At 41.8% G+C, this 16307-nt stretch overlaps 1 protein-coding gene across 13 annotated transcripts in view; it reads left to right on the top strand.

Annotated features, from left to right (window-relative positions):
- The window catches only part of dnm1a (dynamin 1a), a 49147-nt gene extending 34556 nt beyond the window's left edge, over nucleotides 1-14591 (top strand). For 4 of the 13 annotated variants that reach the window (XM_034603277.1, XM_034603284.1, XM_034603278.1 and 1 more), the window contains 7 exons: nucleotides 7940-8049; nucleotides 8803-8914; nucleotides 9157-9171; nucleotides 9332-9502; nucleotides 9607-9848; nucleotides 9994-10197; nucleotides 11865-14591. In XM_034603277.1, the coding sequence (XP_034459168.1) occupies nucleotides 7940-8049; nucleotides 8803-8914; nucleotides 9157-9171; nucleotides 9332-9502; nucleotides 9607-9848; nucleotides 9994-10197; nucleotides 11865-11895 (885 nt within the window). In that variant the 3' untranslated portion in view covers nucleotides 11896-14591. Of the gene's footprint in view, nucleotides 1-7939; nucleotides 8050-8802; nucleotides 8915-9156; nucleotides 9172-9331; nucleotides 9503-9606; nucleotides 9849-9993; nucleotides 10202-11044; nucleotides 11083-11864 lie in introns of those variants that run through there. The other 9 variants (XM_034603286.1, XM_034603285.1, XM_034603279.1 and 6 more) reach the window with 5 other exon arrangements.
- The last annotated feature ends 1716 nt before the right edge of the window (nucleotides 14592-16307 follow it).

Raw genomic sequence — 16307 nt, 5'->3', positions numbered from 1 at the left:
TTGTAATAATCATCGTAGGGGTCATGTGGGGATGAAAACAATCACAGATCTGATGACATATCTTCTTATTTGCTTTGTTTTATTTCTAATTTACAACAATTTATTTATATTCTCTTTTTTTAATGAAAACTAAAAACACTTGGTCACAAATGTACCCACAAAAACATAAGTGACTGACTGGTTGTAAAAGAAAACATTAGAAAAAACAGGGTTTCGAGGACGGAGAAGCGAGAGCTGAGTGATGACTGCAGCCTGTCAGAAGGAGACGAGGAGGTACACATGCTTATTTGTGGACAATACAAAGTTTATTCTGCCTGAGTGATGAGATAAATGAGTTATGTGTGTTTTCCTTTTTATCAAATTTAACATTTCCCCCTGATTGTTTCCTGCATATCCAAGAACATAATGTCAATAGAGAGACCATTAGAAAAACAAAGTCCAGGATCAGACCCAAACAGACATGAGGGGCAAACCACAACGATGTGCACGTCTTTTGACATATGTACTGTGTGTGTGTGTGTCTGTGTGTGTGTGTGTAGTCGTCTTCAAGCTCCTCTGAAGGAGTGACAGACATTATAAACTTTACTGAACGTGTTTAGTAAGATCTGATGTACTTTTTTGTATTTTGTGGTTGTTTTATATAATTCAATCTTGTATTGCATACAACTATAGTTATGGCAACTTTATACTTTTTGTTCTTAGTCACTGAATGTTCCCTGATTTCATGAATGAGATCAAACTGAATCTTTAATCTCGACATAAGCAAGAGATTTTTGTGTTTATAAATATAAAGTTTAACAAGACTTAATTTACTCTCAGTGTAATGTAAAAATAAAAAAGCCTCTCCACCCTTGGAACTGCCCTGTTGGCACAATCATGTCATAAAAATCAGTTCAAACACACCCTGTGTGTAATACGTGTACATGTGTGAGTTAAGAGTGCAGAGGTTTATATTCTGGCAGCTCATTTTATTATAAAAAAGTGTGGAGTTAATTTAGGCTAAATTAGCTAATTTAGCCTAAATTAACTTCTACAGTCATAAATCGGTGAGCTCTCACTGTGTTTGGATTACACATGATAAAAACACTTATTTGTTAGGAATACAGGTTGTGATTAGGAGTAAGAAAGGGATATTTTCAGTCTAAATAAAGATTAATAAAGATAATCCTTGATTTGTTAAATTGGGATTATGCCCTCGTTTTGTTTAGGCTCCATTTGTCCCACAAACAAAATGTTAGGACTCATATAATAAACATTTACTGCAGGATAGCCTTAACCAAAGAGTTGCACATGAAGCCGCATGTGTGACTTCAAAGTGTGTTTGCATGTTGGACTCGTATGTGAACGTTTTGCATCATGTGGTCACCTTAGACGTTGTAGGTACATTACTGTTAAAGCTACAGGAGAATATCCACAGGACTTATTTGTCCTTTTCATGTGGATTTTAAGAAAAATGCAAATTCCCACATTCACACACATTTCACACACAAACTTGCGGTTCTTTCCGAGGAAACTTTGAAATGTTCCTCAGGTTTCGTGTCGCCGTGCACTGTAGCTGTTGTGCTACGTGCGCACAGACACCAAACAGACGTGTGAAACAGAACATTTGCCCTCTCTCAGACAGGAGTCACTAGACGTGTGGGGATTTTCACATGTGTTTATGTGGTTACCGGGGTCTCCCCTCCCTCCCTCCCTCCCTCCGCCTCCTCCCCCTCCTCTCGCTCTTTGGTGGTCACCGATGATTGATCACATGTCCCGGGCCACCCCCCGTCCCCCCCAAGGTTGTTATACTGACCCTCCGCAGAAGTAAAGCAAGACCAGATAATTAACTGCTTAGCAATTAGCCGCTAAACAGGAAGGCATCAGTGACCCGCCCGCCTGTGTTGGAGCGTAGACACCACGTCTCCTTTCGCCTGAAGACGTTTATTTTCATTTAGTGCTCGTTCCCACAGGAGGAGGCGAGAGGAGCACAAAGGCCGTCACTTTTTAAGGAGAAGTGAGGGGGCAGAAGAGCAACTCTTCAACAAATAAAAATGTAAAAATAGAAAAAGTGAGAATGCATGTTTTTCCCTGTGAAACCGGACACTTCAGATTAGATTTGTTATCTGGTAACACTTTTAAGTATAAGGGCGCGCAGACACTTCCTGATGCCTCATACTGCCTGAGGTTATTTGTTATTAGCGTCATTGCACAACTCGATGAGTCACAAGCAGCTGTGTGTTTTCACGCGATGCCGCAGAATAGATATATCTGTTCCCAACAGTAAATCACTCCGCTGCTGAATTGTTTGCCGTAGACGACTCAATTGTTAAGTCCAAATGGCACAAAGTCAAATGAAGTTCCCTCAAATGCGCTTTCATAAGTCCTTTTTAGACCTGAACTCCCAAAAAATTCCGGGAAACTGGGTTCAGACTTTTTCCACAGTTTGCCTTTCGAATAGGAAGAACGCAGCAGGAGATAGTCTGGGTTAGACGTGTTTGCGACCACAGGAAAATGTCTGGAGTGTTCAGGTGAGGGGTGGCACCTGGGGAGAGCGTGCAGGAGGCAGGAAATATAAATAGAAATTGTGCTGCAGGAATCTTTTTTTAATAGCACATTGACAATGGCGTCACTAAAAACTCTCAAATCTCACCGTCATTCCACAACTTAGTCTTTGTTTATCACGTGCATAGCTCCTCCCTTGACATATTAGGATTCTTACAGAATAATGTGGGAAAAAACATTAACAGTGTCCTCTTGCTCGCTGTTTTCGCTGGCGGGAAAAGTTCCAGAAAATGTCAGGAGCAACTGACTGGGCAGTTTGTGTTCTCACACACAGCCTCTCTGGGACATTTCAGGAAAATGTCAGCTCCTCAGTGAATGTCTGAAAGCAGCTTTAAGGACGTATTAGTCACTGAAGAAAACACATTCTTCACGAGCTGAGTTTCTTGATATGTAGACCCAGTGATTTCAATTGATTCTTCTAGCAAAAGTTATGTTCAGAACTATCTTTTTCATTATGCAATAAACAAGTTGGACAAAAGCTCCTTATGATATAACCTAATTGCACTGAACTATTATAGTTTGATATTGAGTGCAGATGCTAAAAAGCTTTTCCACCAGTGCTTCAAACCCAAACGAGTCTCATTCTTCTTCCGTTTTTCCACATCCCCGTCATGTAACAGAACTGCTCTCTGTGTTTCATTTTTTTTTTTTTTTTTTTCTAAAAGTCAGAACTCAATAGGAGGAATGGCAGAAGAATGGAGGGAAAGAAAAACTGAAGGGAGGTGAGGAGGAGGGTTGTGAAAATTGCCGTTGGCTGCCACCCAGGGCCCAGTCTTTGTGGTAATGAAGGGTTAGAAGCAGCGTTATTGCTCCCAGATGCTGTGCGGGTTCTCCGCAGCCCTTTGATGCGCGGCCCAAGTCACCAGACTCTCGTCAAACATACACTCTGCCACACACACACACACACACACACACACACGAAGACATGCAGCCTCTTTAAACAACATGGATGCCATTAACGACTATCTTCTTGGTTTTGCCCACCGAACAACTCGGATTTGTTTTAAAGTGTTAATTGGATATGGTTTATGTAAGGTCCATGTGTGTGTATGTCTGGTGTTTAGTATTCCCGTGTGTGCATTTGTGTGTGTGTGTGAGGCCGTATTTCATCCACATTTTGAATTTGTGTTTGAGTCCATGAGACGTTTCTTTGGACGGCGTGCAGAGTGCTAAAGTGCCTTTATGAATTCAGAAGTGAACTTCCTCTGGCTTCTCATAATTAGCCTGCGATTACTCACTAGCAAAACAAAACCATGGAAAGTACTTTGCACACACACCGGGCTCCAAACGCTGCAAGGTTAACTACCTAGTGCACTGCCTCATCTGGTGCATTAGTGTGTGAGAGAAGAAAGGTTGCGTGTGTCCAGGTTCTGACTAAATGGACGGAGAAAGAATGTGTTAACTTATTTGCAAAAACAATGGATGTGAGAATCAGTCATGTAGAATTACTGTGGTAATGTTGTTTGCTAAAATCGAAACACTTAGCACGACAACTGCTAAAGGTTTCAAACCATAGACTGTTTATAAAGATGGACGACATGACGGCTCCCCTCAAGTGGTTGTCTGCAGTATAGGTCATAAACCCCGCCTCCTCCATGTTAGTAAATGGGACATGAGCCAAACTAAAAAGTCAAAGTTGTTAAATTATTTTTTCTCAAAGATGGATCCTGTCATTTCAGGTAGTTCTTATCACACTGATGTTTATTCAAATGCTCATTTTTCCTGTTGTTTGGTTTTAATTAGTTAATTGATGCTATATAATGGAGTTAAACATCAAGATTGACAGCTGAGACTGTGTCGCGATTGGTCAACTGCATGTATCGGCAGGAACTCAACACCTTCCCCATCACTACTGCTAAGATTCTGGCTCCAAAATGCAAGATGGCAGCGTTCAGACCTGGGATATTACGGCTTTATTCCTGGGTGGTGGGAGGATGGAGACACGAGTCGTCCATCTTTATAAACGGTCAATGTTTCACATCCGGCATCGCAGGTTAAAGGCTGGTGTTGGCTCGGCCAGGTTAAATACATCTACCCCTGTGAATGGATTTCCATCCCAGTACAGGGTTCATAGTTTGTGCTGGTGTTGGACTGGTCTCCCTTATGAGACATTTCTTATAAATGAAATGTACTGAATTCTCACATTTTCACCAATGTCAACAAAAGCTATTATGAATATTGTAATGATAGTTTATGTGCAAAGCTGTTGAGTTGCATTAGACAATATGTGTATCTATTAAAATGAACCTTAAATTTATATTTTACAGTTTTTTATACAGTCAATACATGTGATTACTAATAATCATATGTGTTTGTGTGCATAATAAGAAAACACAATTAATGAGATAGAAAAAACATAAAATTCAGCCCTGGTGCAAACAGATTACACAGCTCTTCCCTAAACAGACGTGTCTTTTGCTGCCTCCTAAAGGAATCCACAGAATCAGCAGACCTGAAGGGTGCGGGCAAAACATTCCTCAGACCCGAAAGCTCGGATCAACACGGGTCTTTAAGTGGGTGCGTGGGACAGACCGTAAATTTAGCTTATTTGACCAAGAGAGCGAGCTGGTGAGTGAGGGTGAAGTGGATCGGACGTATACAGTACGGAAATGTATTGTGTGCAGTGCTTTAAATACAAACTTTTAACTGGATCCTTTATGTTACACAGAGACGGTAAAGAGATATGACAGCAGGGGTAACGTGAGACCATCTATCTGACCCATGTCTTGGGACAAAAGTGATTAACTGTCATTTTACCCTCTGTGCGAGGCAGAATGAAATTACATTTCTCAGGGGACCGAGGTGCAAAAATAGCCCAAAGAGCTGTTCAATCCGTACGGGATAAGATAACAGTGAAGGACAAAAAAAGTGTATGCGCCATATAGATGTCTGGAAGTGTTACTAACTTCATTTATTTGTAATTACACAGTGCATATTCCTAAACGCATCCCAAGTACATAAGTTATCTCCACCATCGATATTATATATTATATTATATTTTCACTCCTGTCTGATGGTTGAACCTGAGTCTATAGATTATACACATACACTCTGCATATGCGCAAAGGATTGTGCACACAGAGTTTTGTGTTGTGCTTCAGCTGTTTCCATGGCGATTAACATAAACAGAACAGAAGTCTCCTGACAAACCTTATTGCGGTTTAGCTTTGTTTGTATCTTTCCTCTTCACAGACGTTGGGTCTCACTCAAATCAAATGCAGCCGACTTCAGTCAAATTCACTGTGTGCACTTTCCTATACATCTCATATAAGCTCGTCATCCATGTGTATCTTTGCGTCCGTTTGATTTTGTTTTCTCATGTGTCCCTGTGTGTGTGTGTGTGTGTGTGTGTGTGTGTGTGTGTGTGTGTGTGTGTGTGTGTGTGTGTGTGTGTGTGTGTGTGTGTGTGTGTGTGTGTGTGTGTGTGATTGTGTGTGTGTGTGCGCGCTCAGTGTCTGAGATCTGTTCTCTGGCCTGCTCATGCTGACTGGCTTTTATGTGAGCATATGGGAAAGTGCTCAATCCCCAAATTCCCCAAACACGTAAAAAAAAACGCACACATGCAAGATGGGCTGATTGACAGAGAGGAAAAGCCTGACATTCCGTCTGATGTGTATGTCAGACGTCTGCGTGTGATATGGAAATAATATTCATCCATCGTTTTCTTATCTGTTGTTTTTCTTTCTGGTTTTTGTCTGAGCACTGAAGACACTTTTTTTGTATCCATTCTCACACGCAAATATGGCCTTTGTGTAGTAGTACACCCTTGATGTACAGCCTTAGCACATTAAGCTAGTTCTGTCATATCTTTCTGCCACTTCTTTAGGAGTTCAGTGTCTCTGTACTTTCCCCACATTATGCACACACTCACACACGAGTCCCCCCCCCCCCCTCCTCCATCTCTCCTGACTGGATTTACTGGCCAGAGGAGAGGAAAATGTATGAATCAGTCCAAGGTTGCTCACTCCCAGGGAGAGGGAAAGCCAGAGAGCGAGGGGAACAAGGGGAAAGAGGAGAGGGGGAATGGAGGAAGGCAACTATTGAGAAATATTGAGGAGACTCGAAGCAGAATACGTTGCCCTCGCGGCCTCTGTGAATGTTGATGTCAGCAGTCTGGCCAACTGCTTGTTTGGTTTTTCAGTATTTTTTTTTTTTCGGTGTATCAGACACCTGGGTGTAGCAGCACTGCCAAATGTGTCCGTGTGTGTGTGTGTGAGAGAGTGAGCGAGCAAGAGAGAGAGAGAGAGAGTTTTTACATGCATTTAGGGGATATGGCCATTTGGCTGCACGGGTCATAAATCCTTTGATGAAGGAGTTTGGTCACACACACACACACACACACACACACACACACACACACACATGCTTCCATCTCTCTCTTTGACACACGCTGGGTTGGGCAGGGCAGGCCCATGGTTAGCCATCCAGATGGTTTTAAGGTTAGTTAGAGACTGTGCTCAAAGGTGCACCCAAAGCAGTGTGTGTAAGCTATGTTTGTGGAAACTCACTCACCCGGTGCTATTTTTGGCTGCTCACTTTTTGTGAATTCTAATTTCACCGTCGATAATAAAACGTTCACACACACATTGACCCTCATTAAAGAAACAACAATAGACTTTGAGGACTATAATTGCAACGTGTGTGTGTCTGTGTGCGTGTGTGTGTGTGTGTGAGAGTGCGTGCATGCAGATGACTAACTTTGAGGTTCCTCAATTCATAAATAGTTGGATGTCTGGAGATCATATGTTATTTGCAGATTTACTAGTACAAGAGTTTTCTACACTGGAAGGCTCTCTCTCTCTCTCTCTCTCTCTCTCTCTCTTTCTCTTTCTCTTTCTCTCGCTCTCGCTCTCCGTTCGTGTGTGTTTCTCATTTGTTGCTCGCCCTCTTTTTTTCACATCTCTAATCAAAACCACAGACTCTGTACAGGACGACTTTCCCATTGGTCTCTCCTGCCTTTTTCTTCTCCTTTTTTTTTGTCTCCTGTAAAATCTAATTGTGAGTGTTTACTCCTGGTTTTCTTTCATCTTCCCTACTTTTGGTCTTTTTCCATTCTAGTTTCTGTCATTGATTATCATTGTTCCAGCAGAATCTTGGTATCACATACACAACATCAAGTGGTAAATTGATCAAACCACATTGATCTTAACGCAACGAGTCTTTTTCAGTGGCTTTTTAATCTATTTTGGTCTCATTCACACAACGTCTGGGCAAGAGCTGTAAATCTCCATGTCCATTTTTACTTTAGAGTCAAATTCTCCCAGATGAGGTAACTCACTCACTCTCTCTCTCTGCTCTCTCTCTCTCTCTCTCTCTCTCTCTCTCTCTCTCTCTCTCTCTCTCTCTCTCCCTCGTGCACTATGTAAGGATTGTGTTTCTCTTTCGCCCCCTGCAGGAGAAAGAGAAGAAGTACATGCTGCAGGTGGACAACCTACGGCTGCGCGATGTGGAGAAAGGCTTCATGTCCAGCAAGCACATCTTTGCCCTCTTCAACACCGAGCAGAGGTGCTGCTATACATGAGCACACGCATACACCGATATGAAGATACACAGCAGATACATGCTACTGATCACTTTCCTTTATGACGTATGTGTGGAAGAGAAACACGGAAAATATGAAATTAGGTCGTTACGAATAGAAAGCAACTAGTACAATTAGCTTTTTCTCTTTTCCACTCAAACATTTCCTGATTCAAGATTGAAAGTCCTTATTGTCACAGTGGTTTTAGAGGTGTGACTGTGAAAAACTTGTATAGGTGAACTCATAATTAAAACTGATAAGAGTCGTCTATGTTAAATAGCACAATAAAGTGATTAAGACATACAAATTTAGAACAATAACAATAAGATAAATTTACAGTTATATAATAAAATGTGTAATTAAAAAATAATAGAAATGGAACAAGTAAAAGCCCTAATTCAAAAATTTGATGAGGTAAATTTACTAACAAATTGGGCTTTAAGATAAGAAAGCAGAGATGCTAATTATTCATGTATGCTAGTATGTCAGTGTTATTTGTTGGCTTATTTTTTTACAGCTGGTAATAAAAAGTAATTAGTGTCTATATAGCTGTGAAAGTAATGTAGTGCAGTAAAAAAGCCTGATATTTGCCTTTGAAATATTAATATCTCAAATAAAGTTGTGTTTAAAATGTTCCTCATCAGTGAAATACTTAGTTATTTTCCACTGCTGCTACAAGGATGTGCGGCTGTTCAGGTAAAAACAACAGTGTTCCTAAAATACGTTTTCCTCCACAGGAACGTTTATAAGGATTACCGTCAGCTGGAGCTGGCCTGTGAGAGTCAGGAGGATATTGATGCTTGGAAGGCCTCGTTCCTTCGAGCCGGAGTTTATCCTGAACGCGTCACGGTAAAGATTCGTTCTATGTAGAACAGTATCATAGTTTTAATCATACATGGATATAAATGTGTGTTCTACAAACTACACGAACAGTAAAACACATTCTTAACCCTCACTTTGTCAAAACCATGCAGACAAACGTGATCTTTTATATGTTGATGTTCATCTATTTTAATGTTGTCGTGTCTCATGTGTTTCTGTATTTGTCCTTTTCAATGTCTTTTATCTTCCATCACTGTTTGACCGTGTAGGACAAGGAAGGAAAGGTATGTTTGTGTCTTTTCATCATCACGCTGTCTTTTCCACAACATTTTATTGGACAAAAAAGCATGAATATAAAATATTTTTGAAATAAAGAAGAGAAAAAAGTTTGTAGCTGGACAATTCCCGTCTTTCCTTCAATACTCTCTGACTTTGTCTCTGCAGAGTGACGGCGGCGAAGACAGCGGCAGTGACAACTTCGTGCACAGCATGGATCCTCAGCTGGAGCGGCAGGTGGAGACCATTCGTAACCTGGTGGACTCCTACATGGCCATCGTCAACAAGACCGTCCGCGACCTGATGCCAAAGACCATCATGCACCTCATGATTAACAATGTCAGTCCCTGGTGTGGTACTCAGGAGTGTTATTGTTGTATTCAGCTGTAAATGTTCCACAGATCACAGAACGTTTTCTCTTCTCTCTCTCTCTCTCCGTCCAGACGAAGGAGTACATCAACGCCGACCTGCTGGCCCAGCTGTACTCGTGCGGCGACCAGAACTCGCTGATGGAGGAGTCTCAGGAACAGGCCACGCACCGTGACGAGATGCTGCGGATGTACCACGCCCTGCGGGAGGCGCTCAGCATCATCGGCGACATCAGCACGTCAACTGTAACCACCGCCATGCCGCCGCCCGTGGATGATTCCTGGCTGCAGGTGCAACGGGCCAACTCCGGAGGAAGGTAAGACATAAGACACATCTGTCGGGTAAAACAGGATCTTTATTGGATGTATTGTTTTTTTAAATTATAATTCGGTGGTTTATGTGACGAGTAAATGTAGTTTCTTCCATGATTATTCTGATGTTCTGTGATTATTATCCTCCAGGTCTCCGGCCAGCAGTCCAACTCCAAACCGCAGAGCTCCGCCGGGACCCCCCGCCCGCCCTGGCTCTCGTGGGCCTCCGCCCGGGCCTCCTCCTGCCGGGGGACCCCCTGTCCCGTCTCGGCCCGGAGCTTCTCCGGACCCCTACAGTGGGCCGCCACCCTCTGTGCCCTCCAGGCCTAACCGTGCACCCCCAAGTGTGCCCAGGTGAGTGAAAACATGAGACGTGTTTTAAACCCTTCTTCACACCAACATAGAGAACGATTTATTTCCATGAGGACTTTAACATCCATCAAATAGCTTAAATCATGAGGAGCTATCCAACCTGAAGTGTGGATGCTCTCTGTTACTAAGGGGGACGTGAAGACACCTGAAGCCACATGAAGGAGGTAAATGAAAGTGGAGAGCTGTGGTTGAGGTAGAGGATGATAGACGGGTAGAGATCCCGAAATAGAAGGATAGACATGTGATTATCGTGATTTCTTTTTCTCTTGGTTTCACCTCGACTCGATTTCTCTCTGCCACCACTTTTAACTTTCCACACGCTGTCAAACATCACCAGCTCAAACTCCTCTGATCACCACTAACACACACCTCACCTCTGCTCTCGTCTATTATCTAGATGATTATGATTTTTAAGCTTCAAAGCTGGATTTAGGGTGATGGAAAACGTTTGGGTTTTTGTTTCTCTTCTCCATGAACTGTATCTGTGGCTGCACTTGTCAAGTTCTCCTTGTGCTGGACCGTGTCTGTGAGCTAACTACGGGTTTTGAACATTCACGGTCAGAGTAGCAGCTTGCCTCGTTTACTGCAGGAGACGCTAACGTTGCAGAGTGAAGCTCTCACCGACACAAATTCAACCTCGAAATCCGACTCTCGGAACTTTTTCCATCTAAATCATTTCGCAGTGTGGCCGGTCTGTCGGAGAGCTGAGCTCACGTCACATTGGTCATTTCCTGCACTGTAACCGTTTTGCACTCCTTCTCTCTTCTCTTCATCCCTCTCTCCCTCACCACACCTCTGTCCCCGCACATGACTATGGTTCCTTCTACAGAATCACTATCACTGACCAGTGAGGGGAGGACGTTTCTGGTACGTTGGGTACTGTCCGCCATTATCATCACCGCCATCACGATCCTTCTTTCTCATCCTCTCTCATCCTTTCACTGCATGCCATCTCCTCTTTCTCACTTTGCATTTCTCTTCTCAGAGCGCTGCTTGGCAAACACCCCCCCCCCCCAAGGGTGTGTGTTTGAGTTTGCATCAGTGTGTGAGCTGAGTTTGGTCGTAGCCTTTTCTTTTGTTGCTGTTGATGCTAACTTGTTCCTAAAAGGTGGCATCAGTGTGTCGGGAGAAAGAGGAGGTTTCTTATTTGCAACAGCAGGGGGTTGAACAGGATTCAAGTCAAAAGCTCACAACTTAAAGATGGTTTTGTGTCCGTGTTGTATGTGATGTTAAATTTCTCACCACATCCCACTCATCCCTAACTTTGTACAGTGAGGCCTTGACAGAACACAGACATATATATACACATATACACATGGATACAGCCTTACCGGCGCTGTGGCCATGGGAACCGAGCCTGATATCTCATGTAGTGATATGTGTTACCTCATGATGTAGGTGGTTGTCTGTGATGATGTCGTATTTCTGTGTATGTGCATGAATTTTAACAATGGGTGGGGGGGAAATGCAGAATACATTGACAAACACTAATCCAACTTGTTCCCTCTGTATCTCTCCCTGTGTGTGTGTGTGTGTGTGTGTGTGTGTGTGTGTGTGTGTGTGTGTGTGTGTGTGTGTGTGTGTGTGTGTGTGTGTGTGTGTGTGTGTGTGTGTGTGTGTGTGTGTGTGTGTGTGTGTGTGTGTGGCAGTCGGAGACCCCCGCCTTCTCCAACCCACTAGCCCTCCGAGCTCCTCCCTCCCCGCTCTGCCCATCCCTCCTCTGGGTTGAGAGTCCACGGACAACAGCGCCACCTCCCTGTCGCGTTTTTCCGCCTCACTTGACCTCAGCCGGCTCCCTTCTCCTGCATCTACTCCTCCCTTACAACAAGCCCTCTCTCTCCCTCTCTCTCTCTCTCTCTGTTCCACACAGAGATGCAGAATACTTGAAAACACAGCTGCATGACCGAAACCCCAACTCCCTCAGTTTAGATGAACTATGTAGAGAATAAGAAATACCTGATAAGACAAAGTGTGTGCTCATATGCATGCACACCTGCTTACATAAATACACACAAATATATATATATATATATATATACATGCAAACACACAACATATTCCTCCTCCTTTTAAACCTGAAGGAGGAGACTTTACAAATCGAGCATGAAACTCTGCCTGAGTATTACACTCCAGCATTTTAAATGGGGATTCTGGCTGCTGACTTCTTTCTCTTTTTTTTTAACATTTGTTTTATCTTTTTAAGTTTTATTTTATGATTTATTATCTTAATTTTTAATAAAGAAATACTTCAAACTAAAACGTTTATTTCACAAGAGAAGAGAAAGATCTATTTTTTTCTAATTTGCCTCTTTGAGAATAAAGTTGAAATTTTAAGATTTAACCTTTTAAATCATCTGGACGTTTCCACTTTATTCTCAAAATGTAAAAGGAAAAAAACAAAAACAAATATCACATCACAATGTTTTAGTGAAGTATTCCTTGTTGCATATTAGTGTTTTTCTTCTCATTTCTACCAGTTGTATTCAGGCTTTGATCTGTAAAAGTGCTCCCCCTAAAGATCACAGGCGAGGACACACTTTTCAGAAAACTAAACATCCATAGTGAGGAATAGAAGATGGAGAGGAAAGGTCCCGTTCATAAATTCAGTATTTATCTTTTTTTTAATTATTATTGAGTTTATTCTGAGCTGCAGATAAACACAGTGACGTCCCTTGGGTCTCCTCACCTTAATGATTTTGGGAGTTTCATCTGTTTTTTCTCTGTTTCCACTCTTTCCACCGAAACAGCCGGCCAAACCAGAGCGGGCCCTCTCGCCCCGAGAGCCCCCTGCCGCCTCCCTCTTAGAGGAGGCCCCCTGTCCTCTCTTTCACCTCCTCTCCTCTAAAACTCCCATCACCTGACTGCCCACCCACTCAGTCACTCACTCGATCGATCGAGGAGGGCGTAAAGGAAATCAAGGATGAGCTGCAGACTCCTCACCCTCAGATATCTGCACAGATAGGGTGCTTCTGCTCTTCATCCTTGCTTTCCCTCCTCCTCCTCCTCTTGTGAGGGACTCTCTGGGCCTTTTCGCCTCCAGAAAGCCTCAACATCCGTAGATTTACCCACGTTTTCTCCAGTAGTTGAATCATTTCGAGTGCAAATGCTTGCGCATGTGTGTGACAACCACCTCTGAAAACACTGTTGTCTGTGCTTCCACAGAAACTATGCAACAAACAAACTGGTTTCCCAATTTATTTATTTTTTTACTTCCTGGTGCCACTTTTCCCTCTTTCCTCCTCCAATCTTCACACAAACTCTGCGTTATCTTATGGAGGCTGGATCTAAATAAAAAGTGCAATATATAAAAAGGCTATATACGACGTGTTCGTGCAGACAGCTGCATGTCACCATTCAAATAAAAGCAAGAGAATATGTCTAACTAAGAGGAAGGGGATCTGTGGCCTGGGTTGCAGCCTGAGCGCCTTTTTTTTTCTTTTCTCAGAGGGAAATCTGGTTTCTGTGTGTTTTTAAGTGAACTGCATCAAATCATTCAGGATGATAATCTTCCATTTCTTTTCTGCTTCTTTTTTTTGTTCTTTTCTTTCCTTCCCTCTCTCAGTGGTCACGGGGGTGAGTGAGAACAAACAAACAGCCACAGTCTATGCATAAAACTATCGAGCGCTCCGTCTGTTTCGCCCTGTGAGTCGAACCCATCTTTGCAATCCCCAGCACCCCCCACCACCCCTCTTCTACCACTGAACTCAGTGTGATGTGTTGTATTTTTGACTCGTGACAGAAACCGCCGAACCCACCAGCCACGATTAAGCCCCCCCCCCCCCCGCCTCTGTACCTCCATTGATGTAAAATAAAACTTGTGCATCCCGGTCCTCCACGACTGCAAAGCAAAACGAAGCATATTCTACCAATGGTTTAACAGTGAATAGTTTATTATGGACATATCTTATTAATGCGTTATTCTGTATATGTGTGGTGCATCTTATGGGACTTGTACTTCTACTGTCTAGAGAATTTAGTCTGCAGTGTATGTACTTGCTGAGTATTTAAATTATTATGAATAAATGAGTATCTGTATAAGGAAATATTAAAAAAAACTTACAAAAAATGTATAATACAGTGATGTATATTGACATGTGCAGGCAGGTTTGATACTGTAGCTCGTAGCAGAGAGGGGGTTTTGTTTGTTTGTTTTTCTCTCTCTGTATGTGTGTATGTATGTTTGTGAGTGTGTGTGAGTGTGTGTGTGTGTGTGTGTGTGTGTGTAGAAGAGCAGGGAGACGCAGCATGAGTGTGTGTGAATTGCTGCAGCAGCTCCAGCTCCTGCGTCTTGTTCAAACTGATGGATGATGTTAGTCGGCAGGACGGCTGCGCTTTAATGTCAACACATTAAAAATCTCAGTGTACTGAAACTCTCAGCTTCCTCTCTGTCCGTCTTTTTTCTTCCTCTTCACGATGCTCGACATCATCTGTTCCTGAGAGCATATTTGTTATCTATCAGCTTTAAGGAGACATCATGGGATCAAGGTTTTACATTAAAAACATATACAAATTAAATGTTTTTTAATTCAATTAAATACATATTTCCAGCAACCTGGCATGAGAGTAAAAGTGAGAAACTGTAGTAAAGGGGAATTGGCACATTTATAAGTCCTTTGAAGACACAGATGATGGAAGGTACTAGATTAAATATGTGGGGTTTGGATTATGAGACAAAATGAGTGTTTTTAAAAACCTTTTTATAAACAAAGAGATAAATGAATGAAATTATCAAACATCAAATCATGAATAATTCAATTGCTAGTTTTGGTCCTTACTATATGCAAGCATCAAACTAATTATCTAATGGAAATTAATTTTAAAAATCAGGATCTGCCAAAGTATGCTACATTTTAGGTGTAAATAGAAAGTTAAAATAAATAGTAAATAATACAATTGATGTCGTCTGAATTCCATTAAGCAGTTTGAGCTTTGTGTTCACAGCAGTTTTACAGCAGATTAGCGATAAGTTCATTATAAAAATGATGAATCATTCAGAAACTGTTTCAGTTGCTCAATCAGTTTTATTCAGGAGAAGGGGAGAAATTATTACTCAAGGAAAGAAAAAAAAAAATCAGAAAGCTTCAGTGTGAAGCCGCCCTCAGACAAATCAGTTCTCTGAACAACAATCCTTCATTTCCATCCAACACTCGCTTCCATTTGACTTTAAAAGTGATTAGTTCAGATTCTAACTTACTTCAAATAAATAGATCTTTTTCTAGTCAATCTTTGTATTAAATCACAGCCGGTCAGTAACCACCAACAACCTGACTCTGTACTTACACACAGCCCACGCTGCCGACAAACCCCCCTCCACACACACTCACACACACACCAGGCATAATGAATATACAATATGTTACACAGTTACAGTATGTACACTGCCTCTTTTACGGTAAAGACAATTAATGCTTCCTCATTGCTATTTGTTTCAATCACACGGAACATATTTAACAGTGAATCAGAAAGAGTGGGAAGTAACTTTATCTGTAGTAATTTCACCTTTTCATTTACAAGTCCCAGAAACACCACTAAAAAGGATTTATTTTGTATATTTATATAAATATTTACCATCTTGGTCTCACCGCTCCCAGAATCAAAAACAAAACAATAATTCATTTTGCTGCATTTCAAGAGAAAAAACAAAAAGTGACAGAATGCTAAGAAGCGAGGGATTTTAAAATCGAGAGTAAAGAAGTCAATTTAGTCAGAAACCAACTGTCAAAGTGATGTGGTTTAGGGTAGAGGAGTCATATACGGCCCCTATTCACCTTAAACTGTCGTTACATCAGAATCTGCACTGATCATTTCTGTCCTGTTATTTTTAGTTATCAATATCGAGTGTGAAATTTCTTATGGTCACAAATTGTTCTCTACCTCGAAATAAACTCACCAGAGGATGTAAAAATTAAGAGTCCGACACTCTGATCTACATTTTTGAACTTGGGCATCTTATCTCTCTCTTAAAGCTGAAACGCTCATCGTGTCATCAGGTGAAAGAAACGTCAGTCCAGATGTTGGAATCCTCTGTAATTTCTCATTTATTTAACACCACAAGGAGATTAACCCGATTATCGATGGACAATGAGATGATA

This window comes from Hippoglossus hippoglossus, chromosome 12 (genome assembly GCF_009819705.1).
Source record: "Hippoglossus hippoglossus isolate fHipHip1 chromosome 12, fHipHip1.pri, whole genome shotgun sequence".
In the NCBI taxonomy this organism is placed as follows: Eukaryota; Metazoa; Chordata; class Actinopteri; order Pleuronectiformes; family Pleuronectidae; genus Hippoglossus; species Hippoglossus hippoglossus.
This window is presented reverse-complemented; position numbering and strand designations above follow the sequence as displayed.